The sequence below is a fragment of the Podarcis liolepis genome, assembly GCF_965112155.1.
Source record: "Podarcis liolepis genome assembly, chromosome: 10".
Taxonomy (NCBI): domain Eukaryota; kingdom Metazoa; phylum Chordata; class Lepidosauria; order Squamata; family Lacertidae; genus Podarcis; species Podarcis liolepis.
Genome location: NC_139562.1, coordinates 34,131,233 through 34,156,972, shown reverse-complemented (window position 1 = coordinate 34,156,972; position 25,740 = coordinate 34,131,233). Strand labels below are relative to the sequence as shown.

Here is a 25,740-nt window from a genome sequence, read left to right as displayed (position 1 = left end):
AAAGGGATTGCTCCCCTCTTAAACCTGAACAATCTATTTGTATTGTAGAGGAGCATGCGGCTGAGGAAAAAGTCCATGTAAACAGAGACAATGAAGATCTTTTATTAAATTTTACAAAATCTAACCACAACTGAAGGGCAAAATATTCAGCATCCTGTGGAGTTTCAAATGAAGCTCAAATATTCACTTTGAATGAGAAGCACATCATATTTGACATAAAGTGTAGCCAAAATTACACAGAGTAAAATATAAAATACAATTATTAATGTTGAAGACAAGGAATATATAAATATAAATAAGATTTGGGAACAGTAGATCTTATTGTGAGGTCAGGCAATGAGGAGGAGGACAAACAGAATGAAGGTTATAAAAAGGGATTTTAATGAATAAGGCTTATTTTCTTAAGATGAAGAAGTAGAATTAGACTTCTTTTTAGAAGCATTGAATGCTAATGTTGTAACAGCAAAATATGTAATGGCAGCACTGATAAGAGGAATTGGGGCAGTTTTCACCTGAGCAGGGGGGACAACTGGAGAATATCAAATTGTGTGGATTATGGCAGAAAGGTTGAATGTACAAGGCAAAGAGGGAAGAAGTAGTTTACCAAGACAGCAGAGTGAATGGAATAGGATGCAAAAGAGAAAAGGAGGGAAGAGCATACAAAAGACAACAAAATCTGGGGTGTAGCACATTGCGGAAGATGCTACCATAACACTCGGTTATTGAAGCTTACTCCCAAGTAAGTGTGCACAAGACTGAAACCTGAAGTAGATAAGTGAAATGGTCAGCTATATCCACAAGTCAGTTCTCATTGCATATTGAGTTACATTTTAATTTCCAAAATTTGCTTCTTAGTACTTCCACTTTTTTCAGTTACATATTGTCCAATATATTACTTCCTTCAAGATGGTGTGAAGTTCAGGTAGGATTTGTCCGAAGTCCTGGATAGGGTGGCCAAATAAAATGTCTCACAGTAGTAATGACTATTGGGGGGAGGTGATTAGTTAAATTTTATTCTCCATTCATAAGCATAAATGTCAAGTAGCTGCCAACTTCAACGAAGAGTCCAAGATGATTTTCATATATGAGCACCGTTGACTTTTTCTTTACTATCTGTGAAATCCATTTCAATATGATTGAAAGCTGGATTGTCAGTTCCTTCATCTGTCACAGGGAATGGTTTCCAGTTTAAAACTTTGATTTTCTCATCCTGGGGAAAAAATAGTATTTTACTTTGAGGAATAAAGCTTTTGTTATAAATATATAATGATTTATGTCCTTCCTATGCTTCCAGGGTGTTTTACAAAAACATAATAAAATGCAGCAACCAAAATAAAATATAATAAATTACACTACGTTGAAATAACAATACATTTTAAATCCTGAGAAAATAGAAGGATCTTTGTCGTCACCCATTATGGATGAAAGTTTCTGTGAAGCCACCCTTCCCATTGCTTTAGAAACACTGGTACAAATAACATAAAATAGGGTTGCCCTATTTCTAGAAGTTAAATTCAGGACACAAAAGCTGAGCGTTTTTTAAGCAAACAACCTATTTTCCTAAATTCCACCCGGACACTATTTTCACCTGGCATAAAAAGAAATTACTTCTATTGTTCAGGCCAACAGTTGTGAGAAAAGATGACATAATAATAGAATCTTTGCATGAGCTTTAAGATATATGACCGCTAGAGAGAGCTATTTCTCTGTTTTAATTCTGTTGGTGGATTAGACAAGGAAGCCCTAGTAGATTTATTTGCAACAAAAAGCATTGCACAAATCTACTGTTAGCAAAACTTGTTTGACAGGTTCTATCTTCCCAAGGGGTTATGTTACAGATAATTCTTTAGCAGCTTTGGTTCCTTATGTAATTCTGATATACCATTTTACACTAAAGCAAGAATATTCTCATAAGAAGGATATTTCTGTACCACACTGCCACAGCTGTTTCTTTAATAATATACATACTGTATTTAGACTCATGGATTGGTCTAGGAGCATCTCATGTTGCCTGCACCATTGTTAAAACTAACAATGGTTTGAGCCTGATCAGTGTCTTTGATGGAAAAACACTAGAGCCCCATGCAACACCTGTTTATGATTACAGTAAATAAATTTATTTGAAGAATCTTCAATATTTTTACCAACTAAACTTTTGACAAACTCACTAGATAGGGTATAAATTTCTTGAATGTGGTTTGATATCTCTTCCAAATTCTGTATAATCATGGCAATAAACTCCTTATATAATCTTCTATATGACATACGCATTTTGGTGGTTTTTTGTTTTGATTTATTTTCATCTACACAGGAAAATTATGACCATAAAGAAGCTCATCCTTTGCATTTCTTCCTTATATGTTTTTGTAGTGGGCCACATGACTATTTCCTGCATTGCTACTGTCTAATGATATACAGTGGTGCCCCGCAAGACGAATGCCTCGCAAGACGGAAAACTCGCTAGACGAAAGAGTTTTCCGTTTTGGAGGTGCTTCGCAAAACGAATTTCCTATGGGCTTGCTTCGCAAGACGACAATGTCTTGCGAGTTCCTGCTGGTTTTTTCCCCTTCCCCCCCTTTTTCTAAGCCGCTAAGCCGCTTATCAGCTGATCCGATCAGCAGATAAGCCGCTAAAAGCCGCTAATACTGCTAATCCGCTAATCCTTCAATGGGCTTGCTTCGCAAGACGAAAAAACCGCTAGATGAAGAGAATCACAGAACGGATTCTTTTCGTCTTGCGAGGCACCACTGTACTGTGTACAGGTGTTCACTTCATGGACACATGACAAAGCAAAAATGGCCTTCTGCTTCTCCAGATGTCTAGCAGTACTGTTTGGTTCACTGTGCTGCTGACAACTTGCTCACTACATGGTTACAGCTAACACAGGAATATTTTTACAAATATAAACACAGTAAGACATGAACTCCACACTTCAAGGTCTTCCCAGGTTTCACAAAGAATATTTCCTGGGAGGGCATCAAGTCTCCCTCTCTGATGGCAGGAAAATATTATCTTGGATCTGATTTTTCAGGACTCCTCCATATGGCTGTGGAAAAAGTCTGTAGCCAGTACAAAAAGAGGTCATCTTGGGGTCATGCCAGGGCACTGTGGATCTATAAGGTCCAATGCCCTTCCATTCCCTTGACAGTGGGGGACAAACTGAGGCAGTTTATTTCCTTCCCATTAATGAATAGAAGCAATAGGAGGGGGAAATGCAGCTTCAAGTCAGGGCTCCCCTGACATCTGAGGCAGACCCCAAAATGGCAGTCTTCTACCCATGAGGGGAGAAGAAATGAGGGAAGATCTACATCAAGAGCAAGGGGGGAAGAAAGATCAAAATCTGGAATCAACTGCCCCAGTGGATTCTGCTTGTGGATTTTCTGCTTGCCCCATGGATGGTCTGGCATTGATAATGGTAGTGCACATGCTTAGCATGCAAAATGTCCCAAGTTGAATCTTTGTTGCCTTCAGATATGGCTGAGAAACAATTCTGAGCTAGATGAACCAGCCTCAGACTTGGCATAAGACAGCTCCCTATATTTCTAAATATGCACACTTTCCACTCAGTCGCAGGGAGTGCAGCTGGGCACAGGAAAGGGTAGTTTGTTTGCTTTTGGTCATCCCCCTCTCCCACCTTTGTATTACTCTGCATGCAAATAAAGATATCACATGAAAATCAATACATATAATGATGAAATATCCAAATTACATCATGTATCTGATACAGAAAACACCTGCTTATGAACATTCATGGCACAGTATATTTGCTGATCTATATAAGACTGTCAGTGGGAACTTTAGTAAAATGTTGCAATGTTAAGTCCTCTTGGTTCTGGGTTCGAGCTAGGTAACCAGCCATGGTTACTTCATTCTGTTCCATTCCATTCCATTCCCCTTCCCACCATATGCTTTTAGTGAAGTTCATTCATTCATGATGGCTACCATCTGGGAACAATGATACACCATGAAGAAAATCTCCAAATATCCCTGCCCACTTACTAGGATAAAATGTAGATCCTAATAGACATGGATCTTTTACTGCACAAGAAGAATGAAATAGAAAACTAAACTTACTTGTTTAGGTTTCAAAAATGAGAAATTAGACAAAAAGTCCTCTTTGGTGAGCATGAATTTCCGATCCACAGTCTGCCGTAATCCTCCTGAAAAACATCCAATTAGTAGTTGTTATTATTATTATTACTTTATTACCCATACTTCACCCTAAGATCCCAGTGCAGGTTACAGCAATTTAAAATGCAACATTAAAAATAATTTTCAAAAGATAGAATCACAAAAATAGAGTGGTCCTGAAAATCTCAGCCAGGATAAAGAGGCCCATCCAAAGCACAGAGATTATTACAAATAATGTTTATGTGGAGGAGAACCATATATGCTGCCTTGAGCTCCCTGGAGGAAATCTAGGATAGAAATAAAATTAATAAATTATAAATAAAATTAATTTATTCTTGAAATATATATATACCTTGGCTTTCTGTTTAAAACAGGGACATCCAATGTGATTTACATGAATAAAACAGTAACTTTAAAAGTTATAAACACTAACAGGTAACAAAAAACAGCAACGTAACAGATTAGGCAAGAACCAAATCAAGAGTAATGGCTAGTTGAAACAAGGATTGTCAGAGAATTCTGATGAAAACAAACTGGAGTGGAAATTGCCAATGTTCGCTTATGCAGAAAATAAATAAATCCATCAAAGATTATCACTATTTGCTGCTGTTGTTTCTTTTAGTCCACAAAAGACTTGTAATTGCATATTTTTCCTCTGTTTGAATTGCTCTTCCTTTGCACTGAAATTAATGAAGTGGAATAATGAAATGACAATGTAACTTAAGTAATTATGTAAATTACATAATTTACCCAATTTCACCGTATCAATGAAACAAATAATGCAGTTTTGGGTGAAAGATGAACTGCAGAGCAACAGAAACAGTGTTGAATGTGACAAATACAGAGCAAATGGAAAAATGAGGCCTGCTTCCATCCCTAGCTGAATCAGAAAAGTCTGTCATCTGCCAGCCTGCTTGGTTGCTATGCTACCTGCAGATAAATGAAATATCCTTCTGTGCCACAATGGAAACTCAGCAAGCGGACAAAAGAGTGATGAGGCATTCTGCCTTTGTCAGTCCACTTGGTAGAAGGCCTTCTTTTTAGCTAACTGAAGGAGCTGTTTATATAGAGATGTGAGAGTTCAGTTTCTTTTAGAAAATAATCTTTACTTCAATAAAATCACAACCAATTAACATACCTGTCGAAAGGCTGACAACTATTCCCACAGCAACTGTGACCAGGGTTCCAATTGTGCTAAAGTACAGATAAGATAAGGAATACCAATAATCTGCAATGGCAGGTCTGTAGGGGGGAAACAGATAGATATATTGTTATTTTTCTACAATGTAAATCTGAAAATGGAAACTGATACATGTTCCTTATTTAATTTAAATATTGTTGTTATGAGGTTTTCAAACAGTGATAAATAATACAAATTAAACATCAATAATATCCAGTAATCAAAACTGAACATCCAGAGAAAGACTTCAGTCAAAACCTAGCAATTGAATACATTTTTGATCCAACCTGCTTTATCCAGCTGGATAAACGGGTCTTTACTATGCGTGTCTACTTGTTAGGGTTTTAGTCTTGTTTTAAATGTATTTGTTGTATTTGCGTTTTTAACTGTTTTTAATTATCTTACTCTTTTTAATTATTGATGATGATGATAAGCGCTCTTAAGGTTTACCATACATATATGAGATAAATGCAGTAGTAACATATGAAAACAAAAGCTCAGCATTTTCTGTGTGTGTGATTTGCAAAACAAAGTCCTTATTCGCCTCCCAACAATGCAAACAGAAAAAAAACTTCTAATGTGATTGCATTTTGATCAGACGCTATTGGGCAAAGAACAGTAACATTTGACAGCAACAAATAACATTTGACAGATCTACTATTTACCTCTCATTAGCTTGAGTTTCTAAGGAGCCATTCCAGTAGTTTTCTGTGCCTAGGGTGCTTATGTTACAGCCTACCGTTGAAAGATTTAATGGCATGGCAGTACTGGGAAGTGGAGGGTATATCTGAGCTCCAATTCCAACCCAAAGGGAAGCTGCGAATCCTCCCATGAGACCTACAAATGCACCCTATAAAACAGAAAGATCAATCTTATTCAAACTTTAAAGAAAAGGGAAAGATGAGGGAAATAAAAGCAACCCGCATTATCCCCCATGCTCCATTGTTATTTCAAAACACAGGAAAGAAATCCACTTAGGGTTAAACTACACATTCTGTTAGTCACACATTTAGGGCTGTGGACACTTAAGACAAATAATAATAATAATAATTTATTATTTGTACCCACCCATCTGGCTGGGTCTCCTCAACCACTCTGGGCGGCTTCCAACAAAGATTAAAAATACATTAAAATGTCACACATTAAAAACTTCCCTGAACAGGGCTGCCCTCCGATGTCTTCTAAATGTCAGGTAGTTGTTTATCGCTTTGACATCTGATGGGAGGGCGTTCCACAGGGCGGCCGCCACTACTGAGAAGGCCCTCTGCCTGGTTCCCTGTAGCTTTGCTTCTCACAGCAAGGGAACCGCCAGAAGGCCCTCGGCGCTGGACCTCAGCATCCGGGCAGAACGATGGGGGTGGAGACGCTCCTTCAGGTATACTGGGCCAAGGCAATCCTTCATATGTGATACAGGTTTTTCAGGCTAAATGCTGATATTGTTAGCCTGACATTTGTCAAGCTTATGTGTTCTCTTTGTTCTGTCTTGCTTGATTGCTTGCTCATGTGTGTGTGTTTACAATTTAAATTCATTTTGCATTTCACCATAGGGACCTTTTGGGATCCAAAAGGTTGCATAGAAAATAAATACATATATTCATCTATACAAGCAAACATACAAACAGGCTGCTCTTCTGTCATAAATAAAATACAGGAAGGACACTTACCACAGGATTGGCAAAAGGACAAAGGATGCCCAAAGAAAACAGTCCCAGAAGAGGTCCACCAACCATGCCAAATATACTGAGAGCTGCCTGAGGAAAGAGTAAAACTAGAAATATCAGTCCTCAAAAACAGTGCTGCTGAACATTAAGAAAATGAAAACCAATGTTTAGCTTCCTTGTAATCACTTTCTAGACATCCTGAATAAATACTACTGCTGACGTACGCAGGTGATAGTAACAGGTTAAGCATTAAACAGAGAATCGGAAGTGACAGGTGATGCTTAACTTTCCTTAGCCACCATTGGTGCCAAAAGCCATTTAAGGGACGTGTGATTTAGAGCAGAGAAATGACACGTAGGGAAAGGGTTCTTGCCAAGTGTCCCTTTGCCTCTTTCTATCAAGCCCTCCTGAAGGTTTTTGTTTACCTTTTTTAAAAAAGTGAATGAATGAATGAATGAATGAAATAAACTGAAGATGAAAACATACTCAAGAGTGTTACAGTAGATTGAAAGTAACATAAGCTTGAACATTATCATTAAACTTACTGTTCCAAAACATTGCAAAAAATACCCATTTTTATACAAATCTGTTCGGCTGGTTATGTGCATTCTTTTGTAATAAATTAGCTTAATCATAATAACTATGGGCTAATTTTTCTAAATCCATTTGAATATAATAGGAGATTCAAAAGGGGCTTTTAAAAGCCAATCTACTACTGTTATAGTTTGGCCTTTTATCGTAATGTCCCACTGATTTCAGTATCCGCTTTTTATAGCATTCATGGATTTTGATACATTGGCCCACCAGTATCAAATGAAAAGTAGCGTGCTCTAGACTGAATATAAGTTTGCAATCTTAAAACAAGTTAGCTGAAGTCCTCCGTTTTCTTATATTACTTGATCTAATTTAAGCCTTTTGCCAAAGTAAGCAGTTTGGAGTATAAAGAATAAAACTTAATCCATTGGTTTGTCCTGTTCTTCCAGTCAATTAATGTGAACTGAGGAATTATTAATCGCCTACCTGTAACAAACCTCCTAGAAGAGATGCCAAGGCAGCCATCGCAATACACACTCCACCATATAATAGACCTAAATGAGTGATACATACAGAAATGTCAAATGGCACCTATAGAATTCTGCACCTACAATCCATGAACCGTGAATTTAGTTTGCACCCATTAAAAACTATAGAAGTGTTGCACAAGATTTATAGAACGCTCGCTACAGGTTTTGCCCTGTGGGTTTTGTTTCACTGACTCTTGATAGCAAATCAACGGTTGATAACAAAACAGCTAGGATTATATCTAGGAATAATCACAATCCACAAAAGATCATGTTCTTGTTTGCTTTGGGAAAAAATCACATAAAAACATTTCAAAACCTACAAAGCGATACCACTGGAAATTAAGTGTTGAAATACTAGTCCTTACAAAGTAAATTAGAGTATTACTAGTTAAGTTCACAACATGAATCATTTACATTCCTCATGTAATCCTCTAAGGAGATTGCTGTCTATAGATGAGTTCACTGTCCTCAAATGGTTTATAAATGCTTGATATTTTCATGATTCACTATCCACCATCCACACAGTTATAATTTGCAGTCAGGGAGTGACAGCCATGCACTAATCCTGCAGTGAGGCAAACTAGTAGTTTGTGCTAGCCACACATTCATCTATAAGAGCCACTGTGCCCACTCCTCTTCCTCCGCCAGTGCCTAAGGCCTCTAAGATGGCACTGACAGATGCACCATTGAGCAAAATGGCACTTACTTCTGAGCAGAGGGGGGCACTGAGCCAAGAGGATGCCATAGGGGGTGCTGCAACAATGACTGAGAACAGAAGGTGGGGGTGCACCAAATTTTGGCATTGCACAAGGCACCACTGAAATTTGAAACCCTAAAGTCTGTCACTATTCTGAGTAAATATGGATAGTGTTGTACTGTAAATTACCCTGACACTGAATTTCACCATTGAATATCTGCTTGCAAGCCCTGCTTGCTTAGTTTTCTGATTGTACAGCCGACTGTACTGTATTTAATAGGTGATATGAATAGGCTTGTGTACCTGCTTAATAGCAAGAAGCAAGATAATTCTATAAGACAGTCAATAATAAAACAACCTTGATTATTCTAATAGTTCATTTAAATAAATTTCTTTAATTATATTTAAAAGTTATCTATAAAAACGTGTTAGAGTAATATAATGTTAACTTTATCAACATTAATGGAAACTATAAACGCCATAATATCTGAGAAGAAAATAAAGACTTGGCTCCTGAAGCTTGAAAAGATAAAGACTTACTCATCCCCATAGAAATCCAAGATAATTTCTTTTCAGTGGGTGATCTGAGGTAAGGTTTAATGAGGTCTTCTACAGTCACAGCAGCTAAAGCATTGATGCTAGAGGACACTGTACTAAGGAAGATGAAATATAGTACATTTTAATTTTGTACCTGCTCAGAATAGTGTTTTACTAGTACATTAGGAACTAGCAGAATAATGAAGCAGTGAATGTGATCTACAAGTGATATCAGGAGAGGCTATAACTACAAACCTTTGTTTCTGAGTGGTATCGTAAGTTTCAGTGGAATCTCAGTAAGGCAATTTTTAAGCAGATAAAACAGCTTTATTTCTCTGCAAATCCTATATCATCACCTTTTGCCTTATTAACAGTAACAGATCAGCAGTAATATACTCTCGGTGCTCACATCCACACTGAGTAAAATAAGCTCTCTCCAACTGAAATAGGCTCCCATCAATTAACCCAATATTAAGTGCTTTTAGAAAGAAAAAGAAGAAAAGGTGCCAGTACTCACCATTGCAGTAAGTAAGTGCCATACTGTTAACATTTGGGGAAGGTGACGGTACTGTGTACCCTTGAGCACTCCCAGAAAAAAGCACTGCCTGTATTTATATGTATTTATTTACTTAGAGAAAATCCAGCTATGTTAGGTGGGGCTTACTTCCAAATGTGAGTATACAGGATTGCAGCCGATATATCTCTCCCAGAAGGATTCCCTTATTCTCAGGGAAGTGGGTAGAAGACTGAAGCCTATATTGATTAATCCACTGATTAAATTTATAAAGGTTACTGTAGTCATCTGAATTCATTAAGAACATTTCCCCCTTACTCCAATGGATTCAGGATTGATTTACCTTAATGTTCCGCTATAGGCACTAGCCACAAAAAGTCCTGGCACACCTGGAAAATCGCGTAGAATATCCAACACCAAATATGGCATGAGCTGAAAAAAGCAATATACATAAAAATTATAAAATCATTTCAATTTTGTTATAGAATCATTTCAATTTTGTTGTCTTCCCCTCATTTTTGTAACTTTCACTTTCTTCATTCTTTATCATTTCTCTAAGCTTAAATACATATACATTTAAATCTTTTTTTCCCCAGCACAAGAAGTTAGGTACAAAATTGGAATTGGAACCTAGAATAGCATTCATTCATGTATTGAATTATGCAAGATCTTTTGAGGACACTGGCTCCAAATATTTAATGGCATTCTTTATTCAGGGCTGGCCCTACCATTAGCCAGAGGCAATTGCCTAAGGCAGCAAATGGTAGGGAGAAGCAGCAGCAGCAGCAGCCGCCACCAGCTACCTATTTCTCCTGAGCCTCTTGGCCATTCCTTTCTGTCGGAAATCAGAACTATGTGTGCCAAATAACAAAACCAACCTGCTCCTTTCAGGTGTGCTGAAGGACACTATCCCATTGCTATTGTTGTAGTAAGATTTACCTGCCAATCCAATCAGTTTGTTTACTTGGAGCAGGGGGAACGGGGCAAATATTTTTTTTTTCTTTGCTTCAGGCAGCAAAATGTATTTGGCTGGCCCTGCCCTTCTTTCCAATGAGTGGTCTTGTGACTTCACCTAGTAAGCCCATGTACTCAACATCACACCTCAGTGCCAAACCAAAAACTAAAATGCTAATACAGTACTTTCTTTTGCTCTTCTTATGTATGTATAATAATATTCTATATTTCTATATGTATTAGAAAGTTAAATACGAAACCTGGTCTGGTGCTGAAACACATTTTGCTGTCCAGGGGTCACAATCCTTATAAATGGAGTACATTGCTAATCCAGACAACACTGCACATGCAAGAATTGCCCATAGTCCCAAGAGGTTTATATAAAGAGATCTATGAGGAAATAACAACATTTTTAATCTTGGGAAGTACCTGGTAAATCACAGTTATAGTATTGTGTAATTGTGTGCTGCACTGTACCTGAACTCGCTTCCTCTTTGGCAGCCAAAGAAAATAGAACCTTAGTTAGGTTACAATGTACTTACTGGTTTATTTAGCTAAAAAGGCAATGGAAAACATTCAATCATGTGTGTGTTTGTGTACATGTCGCTAAAACAAGCTGTCACATGTCGTTGGAGGAGCTCCCGCTTGCCATTGCTGCTCTGATATCGCTGCATGTTCATAGCGATATTGGCTTTGTTACTAAGAACAGGCCTCTCCTGCCTCTTCTTTCCCATACCAACTCCCAGTGCGCCCGCCCCCCAGTAGCTACTCATGAAGATCAAGAGACCCCTGGGACATGGTGCAAAAGGAAATGGGTGGGGACTGGGAATGTAAGTGCCTTCCATTCATTCAAGAGTACATTTAAACCAAAGCCTCTATTTACTGAGCCTCGCCTCTGAAAATCCAATTCATGCCTTGCTCTAATTGCTGAGCAGACACCACATACTGCCTACACATTTTCAAGCCTACACGTTTTCACAGTAACTACAATCGCTAGACAGCTTGGGTCCAATACACTGAATGGCTTTATTGTTCTTTGTTCATTTCTATTTCTAAGATCAGCCAGGAGCACTTTCTATGGAGACTGAACATCTTTTAGTGGCATTGCATCCCTTCCTGTAGTTTCCAGCAACCAGCAACTGTTTTTAATCAAACTCTAGTATAAATTGCTAGCGTTCTGGTCTGAGTACAGTCGGCAGGCTTTGCTTATGGTATTTTAAGATACGGGAAGTCCTGACAGCTTTTCTCTAGAAGTGTTATTCTAAGCAAGTATGTGAAGAACGTCATTTCTGTGAAGCAACAAAAGCAACTTTTCCCTTACTGTTACCATGGCACTAGTCATGATCCAGCATTGACTGACCCTGGTCCTACCTAAACAAATTAAAAGGTGAAATTGACTTGGCCTGGTCTTATTGCAATTACCTTCTTGTGACATTCTTCAATAGCAAGGCAATATTGAAAGGCAAAAGAATCGTTCTTTTTTGGTGTCTATACACCCATTTTTTCACATGTTAGTATAATCAACATTATAAAAGAAATGTAGTTCTATCTTAAATTTGTACAGAAACAGGTTGCAAATCTGGTACTTGTTACAAAATTCCTTTCAAAAAATTAAAGTAAATGTGTGTATTTAGAACTTTAGTAAAGTATTTACAGCTTTATATAATTATATTTCCAATGGTAATGCTTTTGTCAGCAGAAAACAGGAAATCAATTTTTGGGAATTCCAACCCCCCTTGGCCTTGACACCCCTCCCTAAATATGATCTAGAGGTACCTTCCAAAACAGATTACAGGAGCTGTGGGGCAGGTGGAAATTGCTGAAAACTGCTCCCTCCCTGTTCAACAGATAGATGGAAGCCTTACCATTAGCAATACTATAGGATACAGCCCTAAGGAAATCAGATGGTAATTGGTGATAATTATTATTGTTGTTGTCGGGGATGCAATGGTAAGTAACCTTTGATGTAATAATTAGGATGGAGTTGTCCATATAATAAACCAAGATTCATTACTGCATGGCTGTATTTGTAAATGCACAAGTATTTATACCATTTACAATTTTTAAAAAGACACAAAGCTACAAACTGCTATAATTTACCCTAATCTAATTGTTCATGTGTATTTGCTTTTGACAAGGTTCACAAAACAAAAAACAGGTCATTTATATCTTTTATGACTAGATTTTTTAAACCCATAATATCAAGAATGCAATTTAAAATTGAAACGTTTTGCAAAGAACAGAATCTGCCAGTGGGTCGAAATAACAAACTTACAGCTTTGCTTGGAATAGGGTTTTGCAGGCAATGTATCGCTGAACTTGAGACTGGTTGATTCCATATATTCCAAGCCAGGTGAAAGTCCCACCTACAATAATTGTCCAGAATGTATGCCTTTGCAAAGGATCAGGGTTAAAACTAAATTAAAGGGAGGGAAACAGAACTGTGAAAAAATGGTCTTTAGATTCTTTCCATGTTCACATTCAATTTATCTACAAGTTCTCAAACAAATTGAAAAAATAACAATGGTTAAATATTAAACTCAACTAATAAGAAAACACACACACATTATTTGAAATACATAATTCAAGATGCAATAGTTCCTTATGAATAAGAGCATTGGTTGTATCATGGTGGCTTTGGACTAGTGTAGGGTTGTCATACATCAGAAGCAGTGTCTGGGCAGAAATCAGGAAAATGTTTAGGAAAGTCCAGACATATGGCAAACTGTGTCGGCAATGTCATGTTTGCTAATTTTCCTTAATAGCTGGAAAATGTCTTCTTCTTTTTTTAGATTTTGTAAAAAAGCTCAACAACCTTTGTGTCCGGACTTTCACTTTTTGAAATATGGCAACCCTAGACTGGTGGCAGGGCATCCCATTTTCAATCTATGCATTCAGTCCAGTCCAGTGATTCTCCTTTCAGCACTAGGTCACTGAAGGTGGCAGGGAATGTTGACCCAGGCAAGATCACACCCATACCTGATGAGTTTGTGTGGGAGATGTTAAAGTGAGATGGCATCCCCCAAGTGCCACCTTGGGCTTCCTTGGCAAACTTGCCAGTCACAGGAGCAATGATCCCTCCTGGACCAGCACACTCCCCACCCCGTCTTTCAGCGACCTGGTGCTGGAAGGAGAAATGCCACATGGCTGTAGTGCTCCCTCTCACTGTCACTTTTTCCTGCCACTGCCTACCTCAGCCACTCTCATAAGCTTGGGGAAGGGCTACCTGGGAGGAACTCAGGAGGTACTTGTGGAGTAATCAATAGGCACCTTACCAGGCCTGTGGCCAGCTAGATGTAGCCAGGGTGGGCAAGGGTTCGAAGCACAGCTGCAAGGAACATACATCTTAAGACTGCTGCAGCTGAAGTGAAAACTGCTCTGGAATCAACATGGAGTCCAAGATGTAGAGGATACAAGATAATGTATATAAAGTGTCTGTCGCAATGAGTCACTGAGAAGTCACCTATTCTAGACCTCAAATTACTTGGAAGAAGTAAATCAACTGACACTACACTGATGCAATGGTGGTGGTGCAGGAGGAGGATTGCTCTGCTACCACAGAGTGAGCTCAGAAATGAAGTCAACCCTATGCTCAGTCATTCAAATAAGTCTCTCTTCCATCTGTGTTTGGATGAAATGTCAAGGCTGATGCTTTATCAGCTACAGTTCCCTGCTCATCACCAGAAATGTACAGGCTTAGTTAGTAGTGTTGGCTAGATAGTGATAATGCTAGTCTGCCACACTGCATCCAGTGTGGCCTATTCAAGAGTTTCCCTGACTCAATGTAGATTTTTTAAAACATTTTTTTCAATCTAAGATTTTGGCACAAGCACATTCATTGTTAAGGGTAATACAAAATTATAGCAGTTCTCAAACAAACCTTAAAGCGCCTTAGAAATGCAGAAATGATCCCTTTCTGCAAAGTGAATAACTATCTATATTGTTTATGTTGCACAAAAAACTCTACTTTTTTTATTCATGAATGCTTTATAAGATAACAAATAACCTTACCCTATATACCTTGAATAAATGACACTTATTACAATGGTGCATAAGTTAAATAATATATTTAAGGTTTAGTTGCAAAATTCTGGTGTAATACTGTAGCTGAAACAAATAGAAAACTTACTCCCAGAAATTTAATCTTCCTCCATGGTAGGAATCATTTAGAATTGGTTCAATGCCATGTTGAACAACCACAGCACGTATAATCACAGATGTAAAACCTGCTACCATGATTCCAACTTGAAAAACATCCGTCCAAACTACTGCTTTTAGACCACCCTATGTGGAGAAAAACAGATAGATTAATATACAGTGGTGCCTCGCAAGACAAAATTAATTTGTTCCACGAGTTTTTTCATCTAGCGAATTTTTCGTCTTGCGAAGCACGGTGTCGGAAAAGTTTTGGAAAAGCTTCAAAAATCACCAAAAACCTCAAAAAAGGCTACCACACCGCGTTCTCTGAGTTGCTCCTCGAAGTCAAGTCGCAACTGTATTAACGGTGTTAAGAAAAAGGAAACAAACTTGCAAAAAACGCAAGACGTTTTTGTCTTGCGAAGCAAGCCCATAGGGAAATTCGTCTTGCGAAGCAGCTCAAAAACCGCAAAACCCTTTCGTCTTGTGAGTTTTTTGTCTTGCAAGGCATTCGTCTTGCGGGGCACCACTGTACAACCCAGATTACTTATTTGTCAAAAGAATGTATCAGAAGAGAAGAGAAGGGAATCCCACCCCCGGAGAATTAATGTTCTGAAGGACCTAACAACTTCAATGCACTTCTCTAACCAAGCCATTCCACTGCTGTGGAGACAACACAGCATCACCAGCTTTGCTGCACCCAGAGGCAGCACTACCAACAGAGCCTCCCCTACCACTTGTAAGGCCTTGTGTGACACTCTTTTAGGTACTTGTGTTCCAGCCATTCAAGACTTTGGGTCTGGTACTAAAACTTTAAATTGGTCCTAACAGCTCATGAGCAGCCAGTGCAGCACTTTCAGGACCCATGACACATGATCCCATAGGGCTCCACCACTCACCAATCCTTCTGCATTTGGCTTTGAAACTGTCTCCAAGGCCAGCCCCTTGTAAAGCACATTGCAGTAGTCTGGATGGGAAGTCACTACAGAATGGACTACTGAGCGAACTAGCTTAAACTGGGCATAAGCACTCCTGCCCACTGAAGCCACCTGGGATTCCAGTGGCAGGTTGGAATCCAGGAGTACTACCAGACTACGAACCTCTTCCTTCAGGAGGAGAGCAACCCCTCCTGAAAAAGGTTGTCCACCTAATACTCAGATATGAGAACTGCCCACTCATAGCACCTCTGTCTTGTCAGCGTTCAGCCCATCCCTGCTTCCAGGCACCGGTGCAAGACCTTCACAGTGTTAAATAAAATAATTTTATGGGGTGCAAATAATGTTATGAAAACTTGCATTCAATTTTTAAAATATTCATATGCAATAATAAAATGAATTTTAAACATACCAGTGTGCAATAGAAGGTGCAGACTACTCCTGTTGCAACCACTGCACCCCACAGGTCAAATCCTGTAACTAGAAAAGAAAATATAAAGTGTAAAGGAATGAGGGTTTTTTATGGTAGATGTTTATTTTGGTGTTTGAACAGTAGATACAAAAAGCACTGGACATAATTCTTAGTGGTGATTAATTACAATTTGGCCTTTGATCATTTCTTCCATACAGGCTTATTTGGAATTATGCCCATAAAACAAACTCTGCACAACAGATGCTATTGACTATGTTAACTAAATAGAACCTGCACACAGAGGCAACGATATCTGATCCTCTCAATAAACAACAATTAAATGACACCAATATCATGCTCAGCTCATTAGCTGCCAGAGGTAGTTGACTTGCTGTTGCTGGAAACAAAATTATAGGGTGGATGGACTTTGCTCTGCTCCACCAAGGCAATTCTAATTTGACCTGTAAGGGTGCACTTTATGGCTTGCCAGATGTTTGATAATCATCCTGATTTATAGCCTACCAAGACTCCCTGTGTAGGGGCCAGAACCATGGTCCCAAAGCATGTCCCAAAGCTGCCATGCTGCCATAGAAGTTGCCATCCGAAACATCTTGAAAGCACCAAGCTAGGGAAGGCTGGTCTAAAGATGCATGATATATAAATCTTTCTGAAACTAAGAAGGTCATAGACTGGTGATTGACTGGATGGGAGACTTTCTGAGAATACTGTGTGGTTGTCCTTGAGTTCCATCATGGAAGACAGGTTATACATGTAATGAAATTGAACATAAAAAATGGCTGCCTTGGTGATTTGAGTTGTGAACCCTTGCTGCAAAGATATACTTGATAAATAGTTTCATAGATATAGTTTTAACTGTTTGGCTTATATTTATTGGTTTAATTATTATTATTTTATTGATTTTATTGTTTGAATATGACAACTGCCCTTCTTGCTGGATCTAGTCTAGAAATGCAGTGAATAAATCAAGAAATATAAAAAGTTGAATTAACCATCCATGTATATTTTTCAAGAAATAACTATACTACATAGTTTATGCATTTCCCCCTTTAAAATCCACATGAAACCATTATTCCACAATATTTAGGGTCCATTAAGCCTAGAATATTTACAACATTATGTTGTATGGTAATGAAAGCAGAAGTTAGCCAGAAGTTACTTCTCAAAGCATAGCTGCTGTTCTGATGCTGGAATTTTAGATGGACAAATCTTTGCTGAAGTCAGCAGAAATATACAAAGGCTTCATAATAGGTCTTGCTTTATACAATAATTGATAACAGATATTAAAGAATAAGCTCTGTTACCATAAATTCATTTATTCATCTTACCTTGATTTAAAGCCAAGGCTGGGGCATAAATTACAATTCCAGTGTATAATATCTGGAACAGAGGATACAGACACAAACAAAACATTTTAAAGATCATCCCATTTTATTGCTAAAAACAAAACCTTCATACAGGAGCAGTTTCACTTTTTAAACAATTTTTAACACTCTCAAATACTCCACTTTCCTTTCTCTAAAGTGATAAAAGCTTCAAGAAGTATTTAAAAGACTTCGGAACTTTTAAGCTTCAGAGCTAGGCTTGTTTTACTTTGTTGTAGTTTACATTCTATTATTCCTAATAACAGTGATGGGCGATTAGTAAATGTTGATTAGATATTGTTATTTTTTTACTTTGTTTCAATGTACATTAATAAGAATTTGGGTTCGGTTGATGACAGCTAAATAAGCTCTTCAGGAGGTTAACAAACTTAGAAGTTTGGGAAACTGGATGACTAGGAGACTGAGGGTTGCAGGTGCTGTAACAGAGGGGTTCCATAGTAGTTCCATTCCTCTCTACAGGATCACTATAAGATAGCAGATTCCCATTCAACCCCATGGCATTCATGCTGTGAATGTCCCACAGGTTTCTGTTCTATCACCAATGCTATTCCATGTTTGCTTATTTAATAGCATTCCTATACCACTTAATCATCAAAACCTCTAGACAATTTACATAAAACATACATTAAAATTACCAAAAAAAAGTCAGGTGCTAAAAACAAGTTAACCAGAACGTTTTAATACTGGAATAAAACCAGCAGTTTTAAAATATAATACAATGTAATATATTAAAATTTATTATAATATTACAAATTAAAATTTACATGCCTGAGTAGACTAACTTAAACAAAAATGTTTTTAGCAAGTGCTGAACAGAGTACAGTGGTACCTTACTTCTCAAACATAATCTGTTCTGGAAGTCCCTTCGACTTCCAAAACTTTTGAAAACATCCTGATTGGGGCTGGTGCCCTGGAAACAATAGCCGACAGCTGCATCAGACATCCGATTTCGGAAAAATGTTCGAAAACCAGAAAACTTACTTCTGGGTTTTCGGCATTTGGGAGCCGAAATGTTTGAATACCAAGGCATTCAAGAACCAAGGTTCCACGGTGCAACAAAAGTACCTGCCTAATATCAATGGGCAAGGAGTTTCAAAGTATAGGTGCTGCCACTGCAAATTATCAATTCCTTACAGGAGCAGAACAAATATTATGTGACATTTGCAGAAGTGCCAGGTCTGCAGACTGAGGCACCTTGTGCACGATATACAGTCGTACCTTGGAAGTCGAATGGAATCCGTTCCGGAAGTCCGTTCGATTTCCAAAACATTCAAAAACCAAAGTGTGGCTTCTGATTCCATTCAGAAGCTGTGGAAACCCCGCGGGACATTCAGCTTCCAAAAGAATGTTCGAAAACTGGAACAGTCACTTGCAGCTTTCGATTGTTCGGGAATCAAAATGTTTGAGAACTAGGCTGTTTGAAAACCAAGGTACGACTGTATAAATAAAATAAGAATACTTCACACTGTAGCATAGAATTGTAGAGTTGGAAGGGACCCTGAGGGTCATCTATTCCAACCTCCTGCAATGCAGGAATCCTGCCCACAGCTACCCTTGGACAGTGGCGGACCTGGCTGCATGGGCACCCGGAACGGAGGCCATGCCGTGCACCAGGGGGCGGGGCAATCCTCTGCATGCGGCTGCAGCGGCGCAATCCTCCAGGGCAGAAGGGCGAGCCCCCCACGGTGTGCCTTTTTGTCACCCCCCTCAGAGATGGCACCCTATGCCCCTGCCCCTGGGTGGGTTTGAACCACCAACCTTCTGGTTAACAGCCAGATGCACTGACCCATTGTGCCACTGGGGCACATGTTCAGTTCAGAGTTCCTTTGACAGTTCCTTAAGTATTTATGTCTTGTAATGAGTTACAACACTCTCAGTGATTTCAGCGGGGCAAGGATTACCCCTATATGTTCCTACCTCATTGTAGTTAATATAAATAACTATATTGAAGCTTGTTCACAATCTCACAACTGAAGCTTCTAATGTCAAGCTTATATTACGCTACTATTTGCGGTAGATAAAACATGATTCATGTACACTAGGCTAAATAACAATGGATGGCATTCAAACAAGTTTTACTCAGAGTAAACCTACTGAAATTAATGAATATGACTAGGTTAAGTTGTGGAACTTCTTCCCCATAGAGGTATGTTTGTAACGTTCACTATTTGGCTTTCACTGAATGCTGAAGGTGCATCTCTTTCTATCTTTTTAGCCTGGCCTTTGATACTTGAGATGCCTGTTTTCAGGACCCATCCTATTCCTATGGCTGTAATTTGTTTTATTGGTTTTTAATGTATGAATTTTACATTGTTGTTGTAGTAACGTGCCCTGGGACTCACTGGTGAAGGGCAGATAATAAATTTAAGAAGCAGTAGTAGTAACAGTGATTTCAGTGGGTCTACTCCTCCAAGTAAAACTTAATTGAATACCACCCAATTAGTTTGATTTGTACATTTCTTAATATCTGAGGTTTCTAAATCAATGTGCTTACCGTAAGTATAATGAAGAGAATTGTCCCACACAGGCGGAGGTATTTATTAAATCGAAGTTCTAAATACTGTAAAAGTAAATACATAAAACGGTAATGAACAATTTTTATGTAGTTGTGAAGGAACAGTTCATTTCACATTGAAGAAGATTATATTAAACTGGAGGAGAAAGGAGTTGATTTTCCATTTATTTGATTGCTCAGATCGTAGTCAATTTTCCTTATTTTCTTTTGCCTGCTGCGGCAACTATATATTTATTTATTTAAATATTTATATACTACATTTTCATATAAAATATCACAAGGCAGCATACAGCCTAAAATACACAGTAAAACCAAATAAAAAATGTGAAAGACATCAGTAAAAGCTGGTTGGCAAAGAATCTCAGGTATGAAAGTCCTACTTAAATCATTCCTTTTTTTACAAAATAAAAATTAAAAAAAATCTACCGGTAAGCATGAGCAGGGATGACTCTGGACAGATAGTATGACTAATGGCCAGGGATGATGGGAGTTATAGTTCAGCAACAGCTGGAGGGGTAAAAGTTCCCCACACCTGCTCAATTGGGAGAGGCTGTGAAAGCTCTGGATTGGCATTTGAATGCAGTAGTGGACTAGATGAAGGCAAATAAACTGTGCTCAACAGAGGCTCCTTGAGTGGGTGGTTCTCATGTCTAGAAGATAAGTTAAGTTACCTGTTCTGGTGAGGTTCCACTCTCTCTCTCTTAAGGAGCAAGTGTGCTGCTTGTTGTTTCCCCAGACCACAAAACTGCTCCTTAAGGGTGCAATCTTTCACCTCTCCAATTCCCAGACAAGGAGACGTGGCCCAAGGAGACCACGATGGATTCAACTTCAGCTTATTGTCTCTCATCCGGCCCACCATTGCATCCAGGCACTGATCCAGAATCTGCACACCTTCTCCTGACTCAGATGTTACAGAGAAACAGAATTGTGTACCATCAGCATACTGATGACTATTCACTCCAAATCTCATAATGACTTCTCCAAATGTCTTCATATAGGCCAGAGGACAAAAATGAGCCCTATAGCAAAAATGATCAAGCTGCTATGGGGCCAAGAAATCATCACCTAAAATTGGAAATGGTCTCAGAGATGGGTGCACTGTTTTACAGTGGTTTTTGCTCCTAACTCCTATCACCTGAGTGAGAGAGGTTTGAGAGTGGTGGTGGTGGTGGTGGCAGGGCATGGGTTGGTTGTCTTTAGTTGACTGCAGTAAGATTTGTACGTTGGCAAATGTTTGCACAAACATGTACCTACATGTGCAGCCTAATTCATAAACCAGGCACTTGGATTTCACTAGTTTACCACAAGAACCGGGTAAACAGATCTACAAATATTGTTTTGGGATTTTCATTGATTTTTCCTTTGGCTTTCTACATGAAGATTTCAGAAGACTCTTTAAAGTTAACGTTTCCCAAACAGAAGGCTGAAAAGTGGGGCTACAAGATGGAAAGTCCTTATGTGTTTGTTGTGCCCTGTCCCCATTGTGTAAGTGTGTGTGTGTGTGTGTGTGTGTGTGTACTACAATGCAGAAACGAAATGTAAATTTACTATTTTTAACCAGTTAGAATTTATTGATGTTTTCCTGGATGCCCTTTGCTGATTTTATTTGCATTTGTTGCATGCTGCCTTGATTTGTTTGTGCGTGCAGGTTGTAAATACGATATTAAAATATAATGGATGATCCAAAGAGCAGAATCGGAGGTCCTGACTGCGAAGGAACTCTCTTAACCCTGAAAGCAACCTCGGGAGGTTCACCAACTGCGCCAGAGAAAGTTCGCGGGAGTCCCCTCCTCCTACCTCGTAGGTGCTGGTGATGCCCAGGCGGTAGAAGACGGGCACGAAGACCTCGGCGCTCAGGATGACCACCAGCGCGTAGGTGATGGCGAAGACGCTGAACCTGGCCCCGAAGCGGTACACCTCCGACGGGGTGCCCAGCACCGTCACGGCTGACATGAAGCTGGCCGTCAGCGACAGCGCCACCGGCAAGGCCGACATGCTGCGGCCCCCCATCAGGAACTCCTGCGAGCTCTTCTGCCCGCCGCCCGCGAAGGCGTAGTACACGCCGATGGCCGCCGAGATGAGCAGCATGGCCCCGAAGACCACGTAGTCCCACGTGCCGAAGCCCCCGACGGCTTGGCAGCCGCTCATGACACCCGGAATGCCGGCGCTGACAAACAGGAGGAAAGCGCCCACGGAGAAGGAGGGCTGGTGCCTTCAGGAAGGACGGCGCTTCTCTTCGGCGAAGCTCGCTGGGAGGGAGGCGGCCGCCTGCTGCCTGGTGCAACTCTTCGGCGCAACTCTCTCTCTCCCTCAGCGCGGGAGATGCTGGGCAGGCCGGCTCCCCGCGCGCGCTTCCTCTTCCCCAGGCGCCCCCGCAGTTCGCTCGCTCGCTCGCTCTCAGCACGTGCCCTTTTGGCGCGGGAAGCGCTCCTGCTGCTTCTCCGCACCCGCAAGCGCCCACCGGAGCTTCCCGGTTGCCCACGAAGACCTCCGGCTTTTCTTATCCGCTCCACTTTTTCATTACCCTCCTCCCTTCTTTTATTCCTACCCCGCACCTTCCCTTCCGCCCTCTTTCTCCTTTCTAGTAATTCCCTTCTTCTTCTTCCCTCACGCGCCTCTGCGTCTTCGCTCCTCTCAGAGGAGCCTCCTGGAGCGAGAGGCGCCGTCCAGCGCTGCTGCTGCTGCTTCTCTCAGCGCAGCCGGTGAACGGAATGCCCGTCTCTCTTTACTCGCCCAGCGCCGCAGCAAAGCTTGCCTCGTCTCCGGTCTCGTCGCCTGCCTTGCACAGGAAGTTCAGCGGCGAGGGACAGCTCCCGTCTCTCAGCCTTGAGACGGAGCCACAGGCGAGGGGATTCCTCGTTTCAGCACCACTAGCGACTCGGCCCGAGGCAGCGCGAGAGGGAGAGCGCACGAGACAAGACCCAGGTAGGCTTGGGCGACAGAGCAGCAAAAGTGGCGAGAGCCCTGCCTCCTGCAACTGGAGGACGGAGAGCCCCGCCCCGAGGAAGAGTGGATTCGCCTTAAAGGAAGTAATTGACCTGAATTCAGAGGGGAGCCTCCCTTCGTTATTCAAATCAAAACGCCTCAGTTCCCATAATCAAGGGCTTACCGTAATTCCAGCAGAGGCTGAAGGTCCGCTCTTGAAATAGTTGCACAATGGGAAGGCATGAGATACTGAGTCCCAACGACACAAAGACTGGGTGTGCCAGCCTAGCTGTGGCCGTGATGAACCCTTGTGAATGAAACTTGCTTGTCTCACCTGACTGACACATGGGTGGCATATCTGCTTTTAGTGCACGCTTACTCATTCTTTTATGCAAAGCAGCTAATATGTATCCCAACACCTCCACTGCCCGCTTTATGCACTGGAAGAAGTCGTAGCTAAGATGCCACAGGGAGCTTATTGTTATTTATTAAATTTCTGTACCACCCTTCATCTGAGAATCACAGGTGATTTATAATGCAAAAACACAAAAATACATAACATAGTAAGAAACAAAAACAATAACCCCACTCACACACAGTTTAAAAGGCCATCAACTGTTTAATTAGCCAAAGGCCTGAGGGAAGAGGAATGTTTTCGTCTGACATCTCAAGATACGTAACAAAGGCACCAGGCAACCCCTTTGGGTAGAGCATTTCACACTTCTGAGCCACCACAGAAAAGGCCCGCACTACCTGGAAAAGCTCTGCTGGATGGCACAATGAGGATGCAATGGAGGCAGCAAAGTATGCCTTCTTTGCTGGCTTCACTGTAACTAGATAGGCTTAATGATGAGCCCTCACAAATGTTTGATTGCATTCGACTGGAGTTTTCCATCTCCTGGCTTGTTTCCCCACCCCAAGCTCTGGAATATACCAGTGAGCCAAAGAGGTTCATTGAAGTGGGAGAGGGCACTCTGGGGCAATCGTCTCGAACCATTTGCATATTTCAGAGGTCAGAACCAGTCATAACAACTGGAAAACCCCCAGAGCCATCTAGAAACCCATTGGACCCATCAGCTTCTGAGGGTGGAGCATCTTAATAGGTCTCCCACCACTGCAGAAGGGGAAAAGGACTGAAAGCTTAACTCTCAACAGGAAGTAATTTGACTGTGATAAGGGACTGATGTCATTATCCCCCACTTTCAGATCACCCTTTTCCTGCCCTGTTGGAGAAAAAAAAAGGCCCAGAGTGTGGCCTGTCACATGCATTGAATGTTGGGACAGCCCCATGGTCATCATGGCTGTCATAAAATCCTGAGCCACCCCAGAGCCAGTTGCCTCAGCGTGGATGTTGAAGTCCCCCAAAACCAATGGTCTGGGAGTCCTCAACACTGTCTCTGAGACCAGCTCTGTCAGGGAGACTGTTGGGCAGTAAGGCAGGTGGTAAACTAGCAGAATCCCTTATCTGTCCCAATTGCCCAATGCCAGGAACACACACTCTAGATCCCTCCCCCATCTGGACAGAGACAGTGGCGTAGCGTGGGGGGTGCAGGGGGGGCCGGCCGCACCAGGCGCAACATCTGGGGGTTAGGGTTAGAGGGCGCAAATCCACGGGTTAGGGGGCGCAAATCCATGGGTTAGGGGGCGCAAATTACTTGCCTTGCCCCGGGTGCTGACAACCCACGCTACGCCACTGGACAGAGAGCCTGCAGAGAGAGAGAGAGAGAGAGAGAGAGAGAGAGAGAATTTCTACAGACCACAGCAATTTCCCCTCCCCAGACCTTGAGTCTGCACTGATGCTGCCCTGAGTACCTAGGTGACCACAGTTGGATGAGACCAACTCCACCCTGCTCACCCACCCAGGTCTCTTATTCTTTTGCCACTGGGACAAACACATAGGGGCCCCTTCTTTATATTGTACATTATTTTTTGTGCTCATGATAGTATTGGGGCAGTTATGCAATCCCACACTGATTGTGCTTGCAATCAGAGTGGACATACTGTTTCATTTTCCATGCAGTGCATATCCCATAATGTCATGCTGAAACCCTGTAAGTTTTTTATACTACAGATGTAACAATATAATTAAAACAGTTTAAAACATTCTACAGTGCAAAAGTGTGCCCGCCAGACAACAATGCAAAAATGCCCCCCCCCCTCAAGCAACAATAATGCAATAACACTGGGGAAGCATTGCAGAACAACAACACAAGGGGAATAGTGTTGGGAGGGTCCAATATGAATCCACACTAATGCACCATTACTGCATCAGTAAATGATATGCTGCAGAATACACCCATCCATGCACACACAAAAACAGTCTGGAGTGGCCCATAGGAAGTGCCAGTGGAGGGGATAAGAGGGGCAAATGCCACCTCTTCAGACAATCAACACAAGATAATATTACCAAACAATAAATGTCCATAAAAATGGCAAAAGTAGTTCCTTTCCCAAATACTGTAGGTTTTCTAAAATACAAGTGTTCTAAAATTTGAGTCTTAACAAGGTGGGTGGTGGCACCAATGCATATCAACTGACAAGTGCAGTCGATTAAATAAATTACATTTCTGGTGCCAGTTAGTGAACCTTTTCGATTTCAGAATTGTGGAGCTGTTAGGGATATGGTAACAGGCAGTTTCAATAGCTTAGTTGCAGGCTAAACAGCCTTCACACTT

The 25,740-nt window shown here is 40.7% G+C and overlaps 1 protein-coding gene across 1 annotated transcript; it reads right to left on the bottom strand.

The window, feature by feature from the left end:
- Nucleotides 1-81: 81 nt before the first annotated feature.
- On the bottom strand, nucleotides 82-23,082 carry LOC310687469 (sodium-coupled monocarboxylate transporter 1-like). The gene is made up of 15 exons (XM_083462538.1): nucleotides 21,938-23,082; nucleotides 20,120-20,185; nucleotides 17,569-17,620; nucleotides 16,223-16,290; nucleotides 14,868-15,022; nucleotides 13,014-13,154; nucleotides 10,999-11,128; nucleotides 10,128-10,216; nucleotides 9,274-9,386; nucleotides 7,993-8,060; nucleotides 6,976-7,062; nucleotides 5,977-6,161; nucleotides 5,270-5,373; nucleotides 4,075-4,160; nucleotides 82-1,210 (listed from the first exon to the last, which is right to left on the bottom strand). Exons 1-15 carry the CDS (start codon nucleotides 22,286-22,288, stop codon nucleotides 1,079-1,081), a joined length of 1,827 nt encoding a protein of 608 aa, XP_083318664.1. The 5' UTR covers nucleotides 22,289-23,082; the 3' UTR covers nucleotides 82-1,078.
- Between the last annotated feature and the right edge of the window lie 2,658 nt (nucleotides 23,083-25,740).